At 38.1% G+C, this 20,426-nt stretch overlaps 1 protein-coding gene across 1 annotated transcript; it reads right to left on the reverse strand.

Moving 5' to 3' along the window:
* Window positions 1-4,311: 4,311 nt before the first annotated feature.
* On the reverse strand, window positions 4,312-19,792 carry LOC134803682 (nitrilase and fragile histidine triad fusion protein NitFhit). The gene is made up of 11 exons (XM_063776473.1): window positions 19,670-19,792; window positions 18,490-18,657; window positions 17,432-17,590; window positions 16,352-16,547; window positions 15,276-15,408; window positions 14,487-14,702; window positions 10,438-10,620; window positions 8,721-8,835; window positions 6,982-7,059; window positions 5,068-5,153; window positions 4,312-4,676 (listed from the first exon to the last, which is right to left on the reverse strand). The coding sequence occupies exons 1-11, from the start codon at window positions 19,673-19,675 to the stop codon at window positions 4,574-4,576; spliced, it is 1,443 nt and encodes a 480-aa protein (XP_063632543.1). The 5' UTR covers window positions 19,676-19,792; the 3' UTR covers window positions 4,312-4,573.
* Window positions 19,793-20,426: the final 634 nt, after the last annotated feature.

Consider the following 20,426-nt stretch of genomic DNA (forward strand, 5'->3'; position numbering starts at 1 on the left):
GTTTATCTCATTTGGCAATCTTGTTATATTTATTTTATTACTAATTTTGCTACACTATTCAATAAGCAATTAATTATTAAGCAACCAGTTTGCAGCCATACGATTAAATAAATAAATTTGAATATTTAATGTGATAGAGTTAGACCAAGAGAAGTCTGCAAGGATTTTGATAGCACACGCAGTGCAGGTGCCATTTATAGGTAGTTACTTACGTCATCATTTCATAGAGATTTGACGTTTAAAACAGGGATGTTGCGAATATTCGCATCCGCATCCGCATCCGCGGAACATCCGCATTATTTTCAACATCCGCATCTGCATCCGCATCCGCATAAAATCGATGCGGAGCATCCGCATGATGCGGATGTCGACCAAGTCGGTAACAGAGCCTCTACCATCAGTTTTAACATTGACATAACGCTCACGTCTACGTAATTTACTTTCTGTACATCTCGCTTGCACTATTGCTCGCATATGCGAGTACGAGCGAGATGCATAGAAAGTAAGTTACGTAGACGTGAGCGTATATGTCAATGTCAAAACTGATGGTAGACGTACAGGAACGTATTAGCGGCGGCGTCGGCGGCGTAAGTGCTAGGTAATTTCGTCATTATATATAACGAAATCGTCTAGATCCCGGTCGGCCAAGTTACTGTTTATTTAATAAAACGCACCATTCTTGCGCAAATACTAAACGTTTCGTTTTTTTTTGTAATAAAAAATGCTAAAAATGTAATATTTGACGTTTTTTAAGTACCAAATCTTGACATCCGCATCCGCGGATGTGAGGCTTTAAATATCCGCATCCGCATCCGCGGATGTCAAAAAATCTACACCCGCAACATCCCTGACATGACGTACCTACACGTCATAATTTCATAGAGATTTGACGTTTAAAATAACACGCACTGCGTGTGCTATCAAAATCGTTGCAGACTTCTCTTTGTCTAACTCTATCACATTAAATATTCAAATAGACCTAGCTTAATAATTTAATTTAATTTTGCACTTATTTGGAATTTTGTTCTGACCATTAATTTTGAATTTCTATTAAATTATTGCGCACCTACCTAAAAGTAAGTAAGAGCGATAGAGAGGCAGAGGCAGATAACGAACTTTCTGTTTTCTCTGTAGGCCCTCTGATCGTCAAAAGTTGATGCTCGACAATTCAGTTCCACTTTTTCTACAAAATATTTGGTGCTGTATAGGGCCGTCTAGATCGGCTGTCAAATTGATAAACAAGATTTTTACTCATAATCAAAACGCGTTGCTGGCCTGAATTAGCTATGAATCGTTTGTCTTTATCTGTCATTTTGACTTATGTATTTGTAAGAAAGGAATAAAACATAATTTAACTAAATCAGCAGGCCTATTATGGACGACTTTATCCACATGACAAAATATCAGTCACTTTTTAACAGAGCGCGATTGAAAGTGACGGATACCTTTTTATCACGCTGTCACGTCCGACAAGAACGACTATCATATCCGTACAGGCCCGTAAAGTTTTATGAATTAAAGAGCTTAGACTTTGCACCTCTTCGACTATCAATGCAATTTATGAGACATACCTATTTTTGGCGCAAATTACCTGTTTGTACGAAAAAAATTATAAAAATTAAACTTAAATTCAACTCAGTCAGTCCATGAGCCAAGCCGCTTGGCCTCAGTACATTCGTAAGTCAAACTGCTGAATATTAAGATGTATCTTAAATTGTTATATATTATGCCGTTGCTTGTTAACACTGTTAGCAGCCATGATCTTAAATTGCAACAAGCGGTCGTTTTATCGAGACATAATATTCGGACACCGATATACAGTGACATGGAATTATTTTCGCCAAAAACTTGGACTACATTTAATGAAGAAAAAGGTTGTTTGACCGCAAGAGGACACATAATGGAACAAGCTATGGGGAAATATTTTTATGATTGGCTGATTGAAGAGAAATTATTAGGAACTAATTCCTTCGAAGACGACGTTTTTGTATACGCCAACAATATGGAAAGGTGTATAGAAACTGCCACAGCTTTCGTTGAAGGTGCAGGTTTTGGTGTAGATGTTTATCATAAGAATATCACAGATGAGGACCCGGTTTTTGATTCAGTACTAAGAAACGATACGGAAGAGTTTATAGAAGCAGTTACAAACGCCATGGAGATCAAATTGAATAGCTACAACTTAACAGATGCTTATTTAAAGCTGAACGAAATTGTGGATCTAGGTAATTCGACAATTTGCGCATATTACAGTATTTGTAATTTGAGTACATTAGGAGATGAAATTAGTCTAGTTATAAATAAGCTACCGGATACCACTGGTGCATTAGACTACGGGTATTTTTTTGTGGACTACTTTTTGATGGAATATTATGACGGTAAGTCTCTGGACGAGGTAGCTTGGGGCGAAATACGAACAACAGAGCAATGGAAGAAATTAACTACAGTATCAGAAGATTACAAAGATGTGTGCTTCAAAACTAAGCCCTCTGACAAAGATTTATCTTCAACATTGCTTGAATATATGTCCGATGTATTTGAAAATGGTACAAGGAAATTCTATCTTCTTGTGGGGCACGATGACAATATAGGTTCGTTATTGTCTTCTTTAAATTTTAAAAACTACACTCTGATTGGTCAGTTTGAGAAGGAGCCTATTGGCGGGAAAGTGGTGTTTGAGAAGTGGTACGACGAAGTGAATGGCAGAGACCTGCTCCGCGTGCGCTACGTGTATCAGTCCTCGCAGCAGATCAGAGATGGCGTTGAAGCCAGTTTACTGCACCCGCCGCTGGAGGCGCTGCTGCAAATGGAAGGTTGTGCTGTTGATGCTAATGGTTTTTGCCCGTGGGACAAGTTCATAACTTTATTGAACAATGTATAATTTATTTTTTGTAGTTTATATATATCGTGTATTTGTAGTTATATAAAAAGCGGTGGTGGCCGAGTGGATATGACGTCCGACTCTCAATCCGGAGGTCGCGGGTTCAAATCCTGGCTCGTACCAATGAGTTTTTCGGAATTTATGTACGAAATATCATTTGATATTTACCACTAGCTTTACGGTGAAGGAAAACATCGTGAGGAAACCTGCATACATCTGCGAAGAAATTCAAAGGTGTATGTGAAGTCCCCAATCCGCATTGGGCTAGCGTGGGGACTATAGCCCAAGCCCTTTCGCGCATGAGAGGAGGCCTGTGCCCAGCAGTGGGACGTTATATAGGCTGAATTATGTTTATATATATATATCGTTGTCTGAGTACACAGCACAAGCCTTCTTGAGCTTACCGCGGGGCTTAGTCAATTTGTGTAAAAATGTTCTATAATATTTATTTATTTATAGTTATAATATTTGAAATAAATGCACGTTGTTCAAAGCAAAATTAGTAGTTTTAACATTATTTACCTATATTGAGCAACTTCCTTGTCTCCTACCTACACACAGCTGTTACCGCCAAGTTACCACTGGAAAAATAATTCCCAGTTAACACCAAAATCATTTTAATTCCTAGTCAATTTATCGAATTCACAAGAAATTGCTGAGATATTAAATACATAATTGACTTTCACTGTGTGTGTGCAAACCGGTTTAGTTAATATGATCAAACCACTTGATTTCATTTCGAAGATCACTTTATTGATAGGGGCTTGTGCACAAATCACGTGAGGTACGACAGGGGGAGGGGGGTCACGAAAAAATCCCGACAGGTCACGTTGGGGGAGGGAGACCTCACGTGTATTTTTCTACAGTGAACGAAACTAAGAAAAAAAACCTATTACATGAGTAGATACTTTTTCTCGGTTTCGTTAAACATAAATCTTCACTTCTGCACTTCAAAATAGCGAGTCTATTTAACGAAAATAGAAATATAAACAAGATTTTCTATATACAATACTATTTATCTTAAAATTAGGTCAAATGAAAAACAAAACAAAAAATACACGTGATGTTGTGTGGGGGAGGGGGGGGTAGCCAAAAACCTCACCAAATATCACCAAGGGGGAGGGGGGGTTAAAAAGTAGCCGAAAACACCTCGCGTGATTTGTGCACAACCCATAGGTGAAAACCACATGAAAATCCGTTCAGTAGTTTTTAATCCGTTAAGTAAGTTCGGCGGGGGGACTTTGTTTTATAATATCAATAATATGTATAGATGGTAATAAAATAATAATTTATTGATTGTCAAATAATTCCAAAAAATTTAACACTAATATTTAACTACTTAATGAATAAAATAAAACAGGATGGAAGTAACTATTCATTAATACATTATTTACACTTACACAATATTATTCTAAAATTATATTAATTAACAAGTACCCTATCAAGTGTCTGCCTACTGGAAATTTGTGCAGTGTTAGCTGAACCAAAGAGAATTTGAAATAGAGGCGGATTGACAAAGTAAATTATGTCACAGCCACAGTAAATTTAGATACTGCCATCTTTCGACAGAAGATTAAAATAAAGTTAAACGCAAAATTTGACAGCTCCGAACAACAGACAGGCTTATATCGTCCGGCGAACTGGTAATCTGTGGGCCCCCTTAACAAGGCAAGTTAATAGTTTGTAAAATTCTCAATTAGTGTCCAAAGTGAGTAGTGATTCTCTCAGCGAGGCCGCTTCGGCCTCCATTTCTTGTAAACTCCGCGGTGGCTTGGCCGGGTGGCTCGACGAGAACCTACGAAGAAAACTTAGTAAATTATATTGTTTAGTAATTATATATTAAAACTTATCTAGACACGCGGTAGCGTGTCCACCCAAGTTTAAAGAATAAAGAACTGGCGACGCAGCAACCGTGTGTAATATTACACGAACCATTTCGAGCTAGTTTTGACCCCTTCACAACTTGAAACCCATTTGACCTAGACACATGAAATTTGGCACATATATTCTAGCTTGTCTAGTATCCAAAATTTCATAATCGTACCTCAAACATTTATTGATAAATTAACGTTTAAAACTGGCATTCTTTACGCGACTTACGTCAAGATCGCGTAGTCTTTTTCTGATGCTAAAAAAACGAACTATGTATAAGTAGGAGGTTTTTACTGCGATTTGAAAGTACTTACTGGTCGTGTTTCGCGAGCTCCAGGTATACGAGATCGTTCTGTATGAAATCTCCTTTCTTCCGCGGCATTATATGACAGTGGAGGTGCTGAAAAAAAAATAGGTAAAAAACTATGTACAGTCGCCTGCAATAATATGTTACTCTTCGAAGGCCGCGTAAATATGTGACACGCTCTTATGGCTCTACAAATAAGATCGTGTCAGATATTTTTGCGGCCTACGTTGTGTAACTTATTATTGCAGGTGACTGTACAGATGTAATGCTAATTGTTTTCCATGGTACTATCTCGGAAACGTTCGTATTTGTCATGCTACTTTAGTCAACGTCAGTACATTTTGTACCGAGACTGACAGAAATAGCAAGACAACGTTTATACGTTTCCGTGAAAATACGATGGAAATAATGGTTACATATCAGAATACCGAAAACTGATTTACCTAATGTTGAATCACCTATGCTTGATTCACCTATTTTTAAATTACCTATCGATCATTTTACCTAAACATTGACTGACCTAAGTTTATAATACCTAAGCTCAAATAACCTAATGGACGAAACACCTAATGCACGATATACCTAATCCACGTTTTACCTACTGCACGTATTCACCTAAAGCTATTATACCTAATGCACGAATCACCTATAGCTGATATACCTAATGGACGAAACACCTAAAGCTGATATACCTAATGAACGATGTACCTAAACTTGATTTACCTAATGGACGAAATACCTAAAACTGTTAAACCTATCGCAAGAAAAATACCTAAAGTTGATATACTTCCTGAACGAATTACCTAATGTCTATATGCCTAATGCACGGAATACCTAAAGTCTATATACCTAGTACATAATTCATATCATTTTGCCGAATGATCAAGTGGCAACTCCACCCAATAAATCGTATGATTTCCCAACCATACAGTAGAAACTGTTTGTTTGGATAACAACTTAAAAATACACTTTTTGAAACGCTACTTTTTAGGTTGTAGAATGATTTCGTAAGTCTAATACAAAATTAGTTATCTTATCTTATCAAAAACTTTATTTTTGTAAGTTAACATCATGACGATGAAATAAAAGTCGGTTTTGGCACTGTTTGGTCGCAGTTAACCTAACACGCTTCTCCTCGCTTTGCTCGTCGTCGCACCTATCTCGACTCTGGCAAATAACTAGCCCTTATATTATAATAAAAAATAGTAAGCTAATTCAATGATTTGGCTAAAAAATGTATACCAAATGTTGCATGTCCTAATAATATTTTACTATTTAAACAATAATTATATTTTTGATTTTAGGTACATATTTCGTTCATTAAGTGCATCGACTTCAGGTATTTCGTGCATTAGGTGTATCGAATTTAGGTATTTCGTTCATTGGGTATGTTAACTTTAGGTAATTCGATCATTAGGTATACCGACTTTAGGTAATTTGTGCAGTAGGTATGTTAACTTTAGGCAATTGGATCATTAGGTATACCGAGTTTAGGTATTTCGTGCATTAGGTATATCAAAATTAGGTGTTTCGTGTATTAGGTATATTACCTTTAGGTATTTCCAGTATTAGGTGTTTCAACTTTAGGTAAATCGAGCATAGGTATTCTGAGCTTAGGTAAACCAATTGTAGGTGAAACGTGCAATAGGTAATTCGTTCATTAGGTGTTATGACTTATGAGCTTAGGTTAATTGATCATTAGGGATTTAAAAAAATAGGTGAAACGAGCATAGGTGATTCAACATTAGGTAAATCGATTTTCGGTATTCTGATATGTAACCGTTATATATGCGAAACATTGGTTTGCCATCTGATAGTTTTGCCAAATGATACTATGGGAAAAATAGTTTGGGAAATGATAATTTGCCATACAATTTTCGGCCACATATTAGTAAACCCTTGAAATATGACATTGAAATACCTTGACAGTTTGTCCCGCGTCGGGCCCGTCTTGTATGGTCACCGTACACGATTCTGTATCGTGGACTTTCTCCATTAACTGCAAAAAAAGGTGTTCTGTAGTGTTATGCATTGCATACACATCGGTAACTCGTGGCACTTAGGTAGCACTTAAAAGATTAGTGATGAGCACACATCGGTAACTCGTGGCATTTAGGTAGCACTTGACAGTTTCATTTAGGTAGCACTTAAAAGATTAGTGATGAGCACACTGCGGTAACTCGTGGCACTTAGGTAGCACTTGACAGTTTCATTTAGGTAGCACTTAAAAGATTAGTGATGAGCACACATCGGTAACTCGTGGCATTTAGGTAGCACTTGACAGTTTCATTTAGGTAGCACTTAAAAGATTAGTGATGAGCACACTGCGGTAACTCGTGGCACTTAGGTAGCACTTGACAGTTTCATTTAGGTAGCACTTAAAAGATTAGTGATGAGCACACATCGGTAACTCGTGGCATTTAGGTAGCACTTGACAGTTTCATTTAGGTAGCACTTAAAAGATTAGTGATGAGCACACTGCGGTAACTCGTGGCACTTAGGTAGCACTTGACAGTTTCATTTAGGTAGCACTTAAAAGATTAGTGATGAGCACACTGCGGTAACTCGTGGCACTTAGGTAGCACTTGACAGTTTCATTTAGGTAGCACTTAAAAGATTAGTGATGAGCACACTGCGGTAACTCGTGGCACTTAGGTAGCACTTGACAGTTTCATTTAGGTAGCACTTAAAAGATTAGTGATGAGCACACTGCGGTAACTCGTGGCACTTATGTAGCACTTGACAGTTTCTAACTGACTAGTGATGTGACAATGTTCTTCCTATGCATAATGTAAAGTGTTATTATATGGAACTTGCTAACTATGTAAACAAACCGCCATATTGTAATTGTCTCTTAATAATGAATTTACTAGTGACTTTAGTTTACATAGTTAGCAAGTTCCATAGAATGACACTTTATAATATCTGGGAGACGGATCTTTGCTCGGAAAACATATATAACTCGAAAATGCGCGTTTTCCCAGAGATAACTAGTAGCTAGATCGATTGTTCGCACCCGAAAACCCCTATAATAGCTTTCAACGAAATCGTTAGAGCCGTTTCCGAGATCCCCGATATATATAAATATATATAAAGGTATAAGATTGCAAAGGTGTTTTTAAAAGAAATAACATACATACATATAATCACGCCTATTTCCCGGGGGGTAGGCAGAGACCACGGATTTCCACTTGCTACGATCCTGACATACCTCTTTCGCTTCCTTCACTTTCATAACATTCCTCATACACGCACGCCGGTTTAGGGTAAAAGAAATAATTCTTAAAGAAAACCAATACAAAGCTAAAACGACGTTTTCATTGTGATTTTGGCTCACTTCAACATTTATCGAATATCAAAGTTTTTTAAAAATAAATAAGATTTTTCGTTACCATATTTTATCTTTATTTTATTACTTTCTTTCTTTCTTATGACGACCGGTCTGGCCTAATGCGTAGTGACCCTGCATGTGAAGCGGATGGCCCTGGGTTCGAATCCCACAGATATTCGTTCCTAAGGCATGGTTGTTTTCTATGTATTTAAGTATTTGTATATTATATACTTATATCGTTGTCTGAGTACCCACAACACAAGCTTGAGCTTACTATGTAAGATGTCCTATAATATTTAATCATTTATTATTGATATAATTATATTTACCTTTTGCACGAGCCGTATAGTGGCATAGAAATCGCGAGCCTCTTCGTCCGTGAGGTCTCCGTTCCGCTCCGCGCAACGCCGGGGCGCCACCAGCACATGGCCCGGCGTCACGCATCTACGATAAAAATAAAAACGGTTTGAATAACCCATAGAAGGTAGGATCCTATAGAAGTGGTATACGCGTGCCTCCGCTCGCTCCATCCCCATCTCATCCCTTGTTCACCCTTAAAGGTATGGCTAATAAAATTGGTCACAAATACATGACCATTATGTATCTCTTACGAACTTTTAAATGATAAAAGGCATGTCCCTTTTCAAGAAATTATTGAACCCCTATACAAATTTCCACCCCTTGTTTACACCCTAAGGGATGAGTTCTGAGATAAAAAGTATCCTATGTCCTTCCCCGGGAGTCAAACTACCCCTATACCAAATTTCAAGTAAATCGGTTCAGCGGTTTAAGCGTGAAGAGGTAACAGACCGACAGATAGACACACTTTCGCATTTATAATATGTGTATGTATATATTAGTATGGATTCCCATTTGTCGCCGCCCCACGTGACTGCTGCCATACGTGAGGCAGAGACAAATGGGAACGATTTATATGCAGCGCCTATTCCCATCTGTTCCCGGCGGGGATCAATGGGAATACATTCCTTATTAGTGTGTTCGCATTTATCCTCGCTCCAGTGAGGTCATCGCTCCAACACATGGAGAATATGTCTATGCAGCGTCATTATCGGCCTTAGTTGCCTGATAAATGATATTTAATTTTAATTTAATTATTTTTGTAACTTTGTTTTTCGTGTAAAAAAATAGTACTTAAATATAACTTTGCAATTTGCATATATGTGACGTTCCACGGCAAAAGGTAGCTTATGGCGGCTGGCGCTTACGTTGCATAGCGCCGCAATAATATTGGAGCGGCGTTAATAATAGCGTAAACGCCAACCGCCATAAGGTACCTTTTGCCGTGGAACGTCACATATTAGGTATATTGTAACTATATTCCTTTACAAAAACAAAGCCATCGACAATAAGGTCCTTTTCATAGATAGCGTCACAATTATACGATCGAACAAACAAATCGGTCAAAACCAGACTATTTTTAATCACCGCTCCAGAATAAATAACCATTTAAGTACTCCATTTGTTCCGCTTCCATCGCCTATTCTGTTCTGTTCAATTTAAAATGACAAAGGTAGAATCGGCGCCTACGTAGAAAAGAGACGGGAAAAGGGTTACCCTATTAAGGGGTAAGCGGTAAATATTATAGGCTTAACTACCTTATCTGCACCCTATTTGATTTGGAAACCACATCTAATATGATTAATCACATTGAAAATGGTTTCCATAAGGATAGGGTAAGCAAAATGATAGGGTAACCATGACCTCTGGGTAAGCATTTAATAGGGTTACCCTATCGATACGATTAATCTTTAAAAGGGGTTTTCCGGTCCCTGCACTGTACAATTACTCCATACATTTTCTTTAACTTTCTCACTATCACCTGTCATTTACGGAACTCATGGTAGAGTTACAGCTGTGGTGCATAATTGTTTTCCATCGTATTTTCTTTGAAACGTTCGTATTCGTCATGCTACTTCAGTCAACAGTACTTTTTGTACCGAGATTGACTGAAATAGCAACACGTTCGTACGTTTCCGTGAAAAAACGATGGAAAATAATTATGCACTACATCTATAGTTGACTAACCGCAGATTCACAAAGGCATAAGTCAGCTCGCTACTGTAGAACACGCATGTCTCTGGTATCTGCACGTGGCCGAACTGCCTGGAGGGCCCCGGGGGCTTCGGTGGCGGCGCCGGAGCGACCGGGGCCGCCGGCTCTAAGCTCCCGGTGCGGAGGCTCAGAGTGTACAGGGAGTATACGTCTTTTCTGAAATTAATAATAATGGAGTGGTTAAGCTTATGGATATAAGCTTTTATCGCTGCCAGTAGCCCAAGCACATGATCATGTATGATTGACGCGACAGTATCTCGCGGCGAGATAGACTACCCGTCTTTTTCTAACTAAGTATGTTAGCAAAAGAGGGACGGGTAGTCTATCTCGCCGCGAGATACTGTCGCGCCATCAGGTGCTAACCCGGCAGGTCTATCTCAGCCACTCGGAACCCTGTTTCCTCTCCACAATCCATTAATAAATAAAAATAAATAAATCATTTATTCAGATGAAATAAACCCTATTTTACATTTTTTTCTGCCAAACTGTAGGACAGTGTGTTGGCAGAGGGAACTCCCTTAAAACATAGATGGGTAGACTTAGCTAATTGCCTAATTAATTGTTAACTTAAATACATCTTATTGCTTATGTTGGTAACTTTAATTTAATTTTGTTTAATAGACACATTTTCATTTTAAATTTAAACATCCTAACTGATTTACAATTTTACATTCCCTTATACGGTATTTCATTATACAATTTTAGGATCAAGTACTTCCTACTTCTTTTTCCATAATAATTTTTACCACATGACGGAACCTCTAACATTATACATAAAAACAGACGACAGACAGTTCAAGTCAAAATAGAAGGTAAGAACATTAACTCTAAAGCCGGAATGTTAGAACTGGGCATACCACAAGGCTCGTCGCTCGGAAATACCTTGTTTTTAATGTTCATGAACGACCTTCCTTCCTCTGTTGCCGAAGGTATGATGGCACTGTTTGCTGACGACACAACCGTGGTGGTGAGGGCGAATACATACCTACAGCTGGAACAAAAGATTGCAAATACATGCAGCCAACTCCACGAGTGGTTCTCGGCGAACGGCCTCATCCTTAATGTCAATAAATCAAACGTATTGTTGTTTTCAGCCAGTAGCCAGGTTAACATTCCGCAAATGCAGATTCCGATACCGCGCTGTGATTCGTGCAAGTTCCTCGGGTTTACTATCGACGCCGGACTGAAGTGGAAGGAGCACGTTAACAACTTGTGTGAAAGGCTGGGCAGTGCAGTATTCGCACTGCGCAAACTGAAGCCAGTTGTTCCCAGTGACGCATTGCTCCAAATCTATTACGCCTATTTTTTTTCACTTATGTCCTATGGTATCGTCCTGTGGGGGAACTCAACACATTCGGACAGAGTGTTTAAACTGCAAAAGCGAGCCATACGCGTATTGGCAGGTGTAAACTCGAGGCACTCGTGCAAAAACCTTTTTAAAGATTATAGCATTATGACGCACTACTCGCTATATGTGTATGAAGTCATAATGTTTACACGCCGTAATATAGACAGTTTCAAACGGTCTAACAACTCGTGCAGAATAACCCGCCAGACCGGGCGCCTGCTGCCTGTGCGGAGGCGACTAGCGCTGCTCGACAACTCACCGCGCGTTATCGGCCCTGCATTCTATGAACGCCTACCCGCTAGTCTCAGAAATGAAACCTCCATTGATATTTTTGGACGCCGACTCAAAGAAATGTTAATCACAAAATCGCTGTATTCTGTTAAAGAATACACTGACATGAAACGCGATTAAAATGTAAATATTTTTCTATTATAATTTAATCTGACATTGTTATATTTTATTGTTTTTATTTCTTATTGTTTTTAGCTGTTTGTTTGGAATTTTATTTAATTTGACTTTGCAATATTATTAGTTATTATGACATTATATTAACTAGGGTGCCCTAGCATTATATACATTTTGACCGCTTTATTTTGACATACATAGGTAACTTTTTGACATTTAATATTAATATAGGTACTTTTAATTTTTATTATGATTATTTGATTGTTTTATATTTTTTACTTATTTTTTAATTATTTTAATGTATTATTATTATTATTGTTTACAATCTGACGATCTTTTTGTGAATTCATGTTATTTGGAAACATTATGACATTTATGACATTGTTAAATATCATGTAATTTTCAATAAGAAATAAATTAATCTAATCTAATCTAATCATTTTTTTACTGATTGTTCTCGTCAACCTAGAGTGATTTATAAAGATTTTAAAGTCATCTTTATTGAACTGCTATAATTATTATCCGTCCCCTCGATCCTACAATACTTAGTAGACTAGACTTGTAATATATATCCTGCGATGACTGATCACGGGCATATTTCTCCGTACATCATCTAACTGCGCCAGGTCTATCTCGGCCACTCGGAACCCTGTCTCCTCCTCACAATCCATTATCATCCGTCTCCTCGAACCTACGACTAATACTTAGTAGACTAGACTTGTAATATTTTACGTAGTTAGTATTGTAACATATTACCTTCTATGGCTGAACACGGGCATATTTCTCCGCACATCATCTAACTGCGCCAGGTCTATCTCAGCCACTCGGAACCCTGTTTCCTCTCCACAATCCATTATCATCCGTCCCCTCGAACCTACGACTAATACTTAGTAGACTAGACTTGTAATATTTTACGTATACTCTAAATCATAATTAGATTCCAAAAAAAGTAAGACAATGTTGCCACTTTTTACTAGCGCGTCTTGTATTTATGTAAAAATAAGTACTTTTTTAAATCGTAGGAGTAAAATTACCAATAAATAAATTATCTTAGCGTATTTATTGATAAAAAGGAATTTACTATTTTACAAACAAATTATTGCAGTGGCAACATTGTCTTACTTTTTTGGAATCTAATTATGATTTAGAGTTTAGATTAGAATTGTATCATATTACCTTCTATGGCTGAACACGGGCATATTTCTCCGCACATCATCTACCTGCGCCAGGTCTATCTCAGCCACTCGGAATCTTGTCTCCTCCCCACAATCCATTATTATCCATCCCCTCGAACCTACGACTAATACTTAGTAGACTAGACTTGTAATATTTTACGTAATTAGTATTGTAACATATTACCTTCTATGGCTACAGGCATTTTTCTCCGCACATCATCTAACTGCGCCAGGTCTATCTCGGCCACTCGGAACCCTGTCTCCTCCCCACAATCCATTATCATGCATCCTCTCGAACCTACGACTAATACAGTACACTAGACTTGTTATTTTACGTAGATTAGAATTGTATCATATTAGATACCTTCTATGGCTGAACATAGGCATATTTCTCCGCACATCATCTAACTGCGTCAGGTCTATCTCGGCCACTCGGAACCCTGTCTCCTCCCCACAATCCATTATTATCCATCCCCTCGAACCTACGACTAATACTTATTAGTAGACTAGACTTGTTATTTTACGTAGATGAGAATTGTATCATATTACCTTCTATGGCTGAACACGGGCATATTTCTCCGCACATCATCTACCTGCGCCAGGTCTATCTCAGCCACTCGGAATCTTGTCTCCTCCCCACAATCCATTATTATCCATCCCCTCGAACCTACGACTAATACTTAGTAGACTAGACTTGTAATATTTTACGTAATTAGTATTGTAACATATTACCTTCTATGGCTACAGGCATTTTTCTCCGCACATCATCTAACTGCGCCAGGTCTATCTCGGCCACTCGGAACCCTGTCTCCTCCCCACAATCCATTATCATGCATCCTCTCGAACCTACGACTAATACAGTACACTAGACTTGTTATTTTACGTAGATTAGAATTGTATCATATTAGATACCTTCTATGGCTGAACATAGGCATATTTCTCCGCACATCATCTAACTGCGTCAGGTCTATCTCGGCCACTCGGAACCCTGTCTCCTCCCCACAATCCATTATTATCCATCCCCTCGAACCTACGACTAATACTTAGTAGACTAGACTTGTTATTTTACGTAGATGAGAATTGTATCATATTACCTTCTATGGCTGAACACGGGCATATTTCTCCGCACATCATCTAACTGCGCCAAGTCTATCTCGGCCACTCGGAACCCTGTCTCCTCCCCACAATCAGCTAGTACCCGACCCCACGGATCCACGCATAGCGCGTGCCCGTAGCTCCGTCGCTTGGTATTATGTGCACCCACTTGTGCTGCGGCGATTACGTAACATTGGTTCTCTATTGCACGCGCTCTGAAAAATAAAATCTTCGGTAATGGGGTCTCGTCTCGCGACTAAGCTGTGCTCATAACGCTACGTCACTGGGTATAGTTCGTTTTTTTAGGGTTCCGTACCCAAAGGGTAAAAACGGGACCCTATTACTAAGACTCCGCTGTCCGTCCGTCCGTCCGTCCGCCTGTCACCAGGCTGTATCTCATGAACTGTAATAGCCAGGCACATGAAATTTTCACAGATGATGTATTTCTGTTGCCGCTATAACAACAAATACTTACTAAAAAGTAAGAACCCTCGGTGGGCGAGTCCGACTCGCACTTGTCCGGTTTTTTTAGCATTATAAAAAAGGTAAACAATCTTGACGTTTCTTTTAAAAACACTTTCGAAAAATAAGTCACGATAAATATGTCACAATTATGAATCATATACGATTATTTACATTATTTTCCTTTCATAAGTAATAGTTACTGATTTTTCCGTGAAAACACGATGGAAAACAATTATGCACTACATCTGCCACGCGGGCTGGATTTGCTAGCTCGCGGGCCGTAGTTCAGAGGTGTCACTGTCTTAGAAGATAAGGTAAGATACCTCAATATAGTGTGCCAATGAGCTTCGCCCGTGGCCTGCGTGAAGGCTGAAGGAAACGTCAGCAGTTGCGCTCGGAGAACAGTCAGCGCCGTGCTCAGTTCCGGAAATCTCATGTCGTAGCAAATGGCCATGCCTGTCAAACAAGTTATTACATATTTTCTATCAAATCGCGTTTGGCCTTAACCAATTGATTAATTAATTGAGTAGTTAATTAATTGACTGATTAATTTAGTAATTAATTGATTGATTGATTGATTAATTTAGTAATCAATTAATTGATCGATTAATTGAGTAATTAATTAATTAATTGATTGATTAATTGATTAATTAATTGATTAATTTTGAGGTGTAGTGATTTATTACATCACTACACCTTATAAATCAAAGTCTCCCGCCGCGTCTGTCTGTTTGTGTGTATGTATGTTCGCAATAAACTCGAAGGGTACTGAACGGATTTCCATGCGGTTTTCAGCTACCAGTAGAGACGTCAGTCACCTGAGAGCGCACCAGCGACGCTCTCAGCGGTAGAAAAGCAGTTGCTGTAGCCGAAAACGGCTAGGAGATGATGATGATGATGATGATTCTTAAGGAAGGTTTAGGTGTGCCACAGATAAGATAATGACTTGAATTTTGACAACCCTAAACAGCCGAAAGGGATAGTACCATACATAAGAACAGGACAGCATGATTCGTCCCTGAATCGCTGACAAACTTCGGTTTTGAAGGAAGTGTCCTTTCTGTACGGTAGACGGTAGTACAGGCCGGGCCAGACGGGGATAATTTTTTGCCAATCTGATTAAATTGTCCGATCAAATCAGGCCGTGCGGACGCAAACGCCAATTTGGCGAGGCAAGGAAGTTTCTTTTTTTAAGGTAGTACTAATTTATTCTATGCTTCTGTCGCTTGGCTAAGGAAAGACAACCCATGAATGCATACCCAGTGTTGGCCGAAACGTTAATGCAATTAACCATTATTGGTCATTAACCATTATAAATTGAACCGTAAACTATAACGGTTATTACGGTTCAATTTATAATGGTTAATTGCAATTAACATTCGGCCAACACTGTCCATACCTATTCTCCCAACAGGAGACTCCACAGGCGCCACAATATGGCCTCCCGGACTACAAAAGTCACTCTCCTTCAGCCGAACATTCCTCTCCGGGATCTCTACATCGAAGAGATGCAGTTTCCTGTACTGTTGTACTATGTCACCGGTGTTATTTATTATAATGTGTGTGTTGAATATTTTAGTCGGGTCTTCTTTATTCTGAAACATGGAGAAATCAATTAATGAAGTGTTAACCTCCATATTGGTATTTATTAATTATGTACACATACAACTCAATACTATTTTTAGGGTTCCGTACCCAAAGGATAATAAAAACGGAACGCTATTACTAAGACTCCGCTATCCGTCTGTCCGTCCGTCCGTCTGTCTGTCTGTCACTAGCCTGTAACTCATCAACCGTGATAGCTAGTTGAAATTAGATAGTTGAAACTTTCACAGATGATATATTTCTGTTGCTTCTGTCTGCTGTAACAACAAATACTAAAAACAAAATAAAATACATATTTAATTGGGGCTCCCATACAACAAACGTGATTTTTTTGCAGTTTTTGCGTAAAGGTACGGAACCCTTTGTGCGCGAGGACGACTCGCACTTGGCCGGTTTTTTATTAAAGTTTGAAATTAATCATATTTTTTTTTAAATAAAATTACATATTATAAATATAAATATTATAGGACATTTTTACACAAATTTACTAAGCCCCACGGTAAGCTCAAGAAGGCTTGTATTGTCGGTACTCAGACAACGAGATATATAATATATAAATACTTAAATACATACAAAACAACCTGACTCAGGAACAAATATCTGTCATCACACAAATAAATACCCTTACCGTTACCGGGATTCGAACCCAGGACCATCTGAGCGTTTTCCAAAAAAAATTTACATTTCATTCATGTCTTCAAAATATTGACTTCTTGGACTCATTTTACTCAGAATCATTTGTACATTCACGCCACATTCATGAAAAAATGTGTCCCAAAAATAGGCAGGGTCACTACCCAAGTACCCACTCTAGGCCTAGGCTAGGCAAATATATTTGTTGCAAGGTCTGTTATGTAGAGGGCATAAGGCTCACCTGCTCATGCAGCCCTCCCATAGACAACCAAACATTGTGTTTAACAGCTAATTGTCTGTAACTGTCGACAGTGCTGCCACCTACAATCGACTCGGCAGACTTCACCGTGTCTTGCTTGTTGTCACAAATGTAGTCACACGCTTCAGGAAAGAATATCATCTGAAATTAAATATTATTAATAAAATTGAATAATATATTGTAGTAATTTAATTACCTACTATTTTAAGTTATTAAATTACATAATCTAGAGACTGATGACCCCACGGTCAAACTCATTGTTGAGTTTTGCGGGGCTATGACTATTTTTAAGAATACCTCTGTATTTTATTAAATAAATAATTTGATATTAATTTAAGCAAACCGTCTAAGCGTGGCGGGGAGCTATTGAGACTGTGGGTAATTTAAACTAATCGAAATATCTTCCATGTTTTACATTATTAACTAGAGATGTGTTGTGTGTGACTCTAGTTAATAATGTAAAACATGGAAGATATTTCGATTAGTTTAAATTACCCCGCAGTCTAAATAGTCCCCCTGCACCATAAGCATATTGGCAGTCAACGACCTCCCCATATGTCAAAAAGCCATCCACCCGTTTGAGCTGTAGGGTGTGCCAAAGAAATAGACATACATAGGCTTGAGAACCATTACCCTTCTTTTGACACAGTCGGGTAAAAATATCTAGACATAATATTGAGTTTAACTGCTCACCCCTCAAATAACTTAATAAAGAAGGAAAAGAACATTCACCAAAGCACAGAATAAATAATAGTACTACCGTACAGAAAGGACACTTCCTACAAACCCAAAGTTTGACAGCAGTTCAGGGTCGAATCATGCTGTCCCTTTCTAATATATGGCACTATACCTTTCGGCTATTTAGGGTTGTGATTATCTTATCTGTGGTCGTGCACGCAAAAGGAAGTCAAGTGGTGCCAACCCTAATAATTGCTCGGAGCAATGCGGCGTTCGGCTCACCGAACGGAGCCGAGTTCGACTGAAGTGAGGAGTGTCTCGCCACTTACCAAAGTTGGAAGACTTTAGAAAATACAGCTTACTTTGACATTTTCATTAGCCGCATTGCTGACCAGCTGACTGACACTCTCCAGATTAGCTGCTTTGTCAGCTACTGATGTCATCTGACATACGGCTATCCGGTGCTTGGACATAGCTTCACTGAACTGTCTTATAAGCTGTAGTTTATACTGTTTCAGCAGGAGGAATGTCTGAAAATATTGTTTTTATACAGAAGGATTAAAAAACGAAACATGGAACACAAAAACAAACACAAACAAATGGAATTACAAAAAAACTAATAGTTAGTTAGTTGTTTTATAGTCTGGCAAACAAGTTTTATCAGTTACAATGGAATAAAAACATAATCATACCTCTTTTTGTGGTTATTATAAATTGTAAATTCGAATTGCTATACAATTGGCTCTATTAAAAAATCATTTATTTACTTAATGTATTATATATATACATATACCACTGTATATTTAGTTACATGCAAATACTAAACAAAATTAATAACTAGGTTAAATCTACAATAGGCCCTGGCAGCATTTCCTCATTGTATCACAATTGGCTCCTAGATCTAATTATTGTCACAAAAAACCTTTCACTAAAGTTTATACCAGTTATGCACATTACGCATAAGTACAGTAATTAGTTAACCACTAGCCGCCCAGAGACCTATAAAAAGGTCTCCTGTTCCATTCTAATTTGAACTTTGTGTTGACTAAATCAAAGTTTCATTTTGCTTGGCAAGGTTTGACGTACGGGCGGCTAGAGGTTAAACAAAAAAGTCTAGAATCTAGATCATTAGCCGGGTTCACACAGAGCGAGCATACGCTCGAGGCAATTTCCTCGCGCGCAAAACGGCCAGTGTAGACGTGCCGAAATAGCCTCGCGCGCTTGCATGATTGATCAGAGTTGATGAAATAACCAAATAACATAATATAAATTACTATTGTATTAAGTATAAAAACCATGAAAACTTACAAGAATTTAATTAGATTTACACTTGACATGAAACATGAAACTTCAAAGTATTTACTACACAGGATTAGCTAATGACTAGATGACTATTGTCTCGTATATGAAGTATTTACAATCGTTATCATTATCATTCTCAAACAACGTAACAATAATGCAAAGGTTATTTTATCATTATCATATTTCGTCATAACCTAAAATACCGGTGAACAATCTCAAATATAATGTGTAGGTACTTACCTTCATCCTATAAAGGTAAATAGGAGACAATGTATAAAGTTCATGAGGCTTAAAATAACTAAAAACCTAGTTTAAACCTTACAAAATCCTAGAACTTTTGTTTATTATGATCTAACTTTTGACATTGACATTTACACTGACACAAGTAACACAACACAGACGTACATTCAGAAACCAATAAGATTGAAGCGAATGCGAATCAATGCATTCGAATGCGAAGACGGAGCAGCAGGAATTCTGTATATGCTTCTGTATAAGGTTTGTTAGAGTCGCACCAAGAAAAGTCTGCAGCGGATTTGATAGCCCATGCGGTGTAAGTGTTATTTATACGTCATAATTTCATAGAAGTTTGACGTTTAAAATAACACGGGCACTGCGTGGGCTATCAAATCCGCTGCAGACTTTTTATGGACCGACTCTAGGTACTGAAAATTATACCGTAGATACCTCAAGATAAAGTCAGACCGTGAAAAGTCTGCAGCGATTTTGATAGCCCACGCAGTGCAAGTGTCATTTTAAACGTCAAACTTCTATGAAATTATGACGTATAAATAACACTTACACTGCGTGGGCTATCAAATCCGCTGCAGACTTTTCTTGGTGTGACTCTATAGACCTACGTATATTGTGTTTTTTATAACTTTTACTGTTTCCTCCATGTCCAATTGCTTACGTTGAAATAAAATTATACACTTACAAAAAAAAAGATTTAGGCTATAGTTGGTCAAACCAATTTGTCAGTCAGTAATAACCAGGA

The sequence above is a fragment of the Cydia splendana genome, chromosome 27 (genome assembly GCF_910591565.1).
Source record: "Cydia splendana chromosome 27, ilCydSple1.2, whole genome shotgun sequence".
NCBI classification, from domain to species: Eukaryota; Metazoa; Arthropoda; class Insecta; order Lepidoptera; family Tortricidae; genus Cydia; species Cydia splendana.

Coding starts and splice junctions, on each gene's coding strand:
- LOC134803682 (XM_063776473.1), bottom strand. Junction 7,060..8,720: donor CTATACGGCTCGTGCAAAAG/GTAAATATAATT, acceptor CTTTTTTTGCAG/TTAATGGAGAAAGTCCACGA. Junction 5,154..6,981: donor ACGCGGGACAAACTGTCAAG/GTATTTCAATGT, acceptor TTTTTTTTTCAG/CACCTCCACTGTCATATAAT.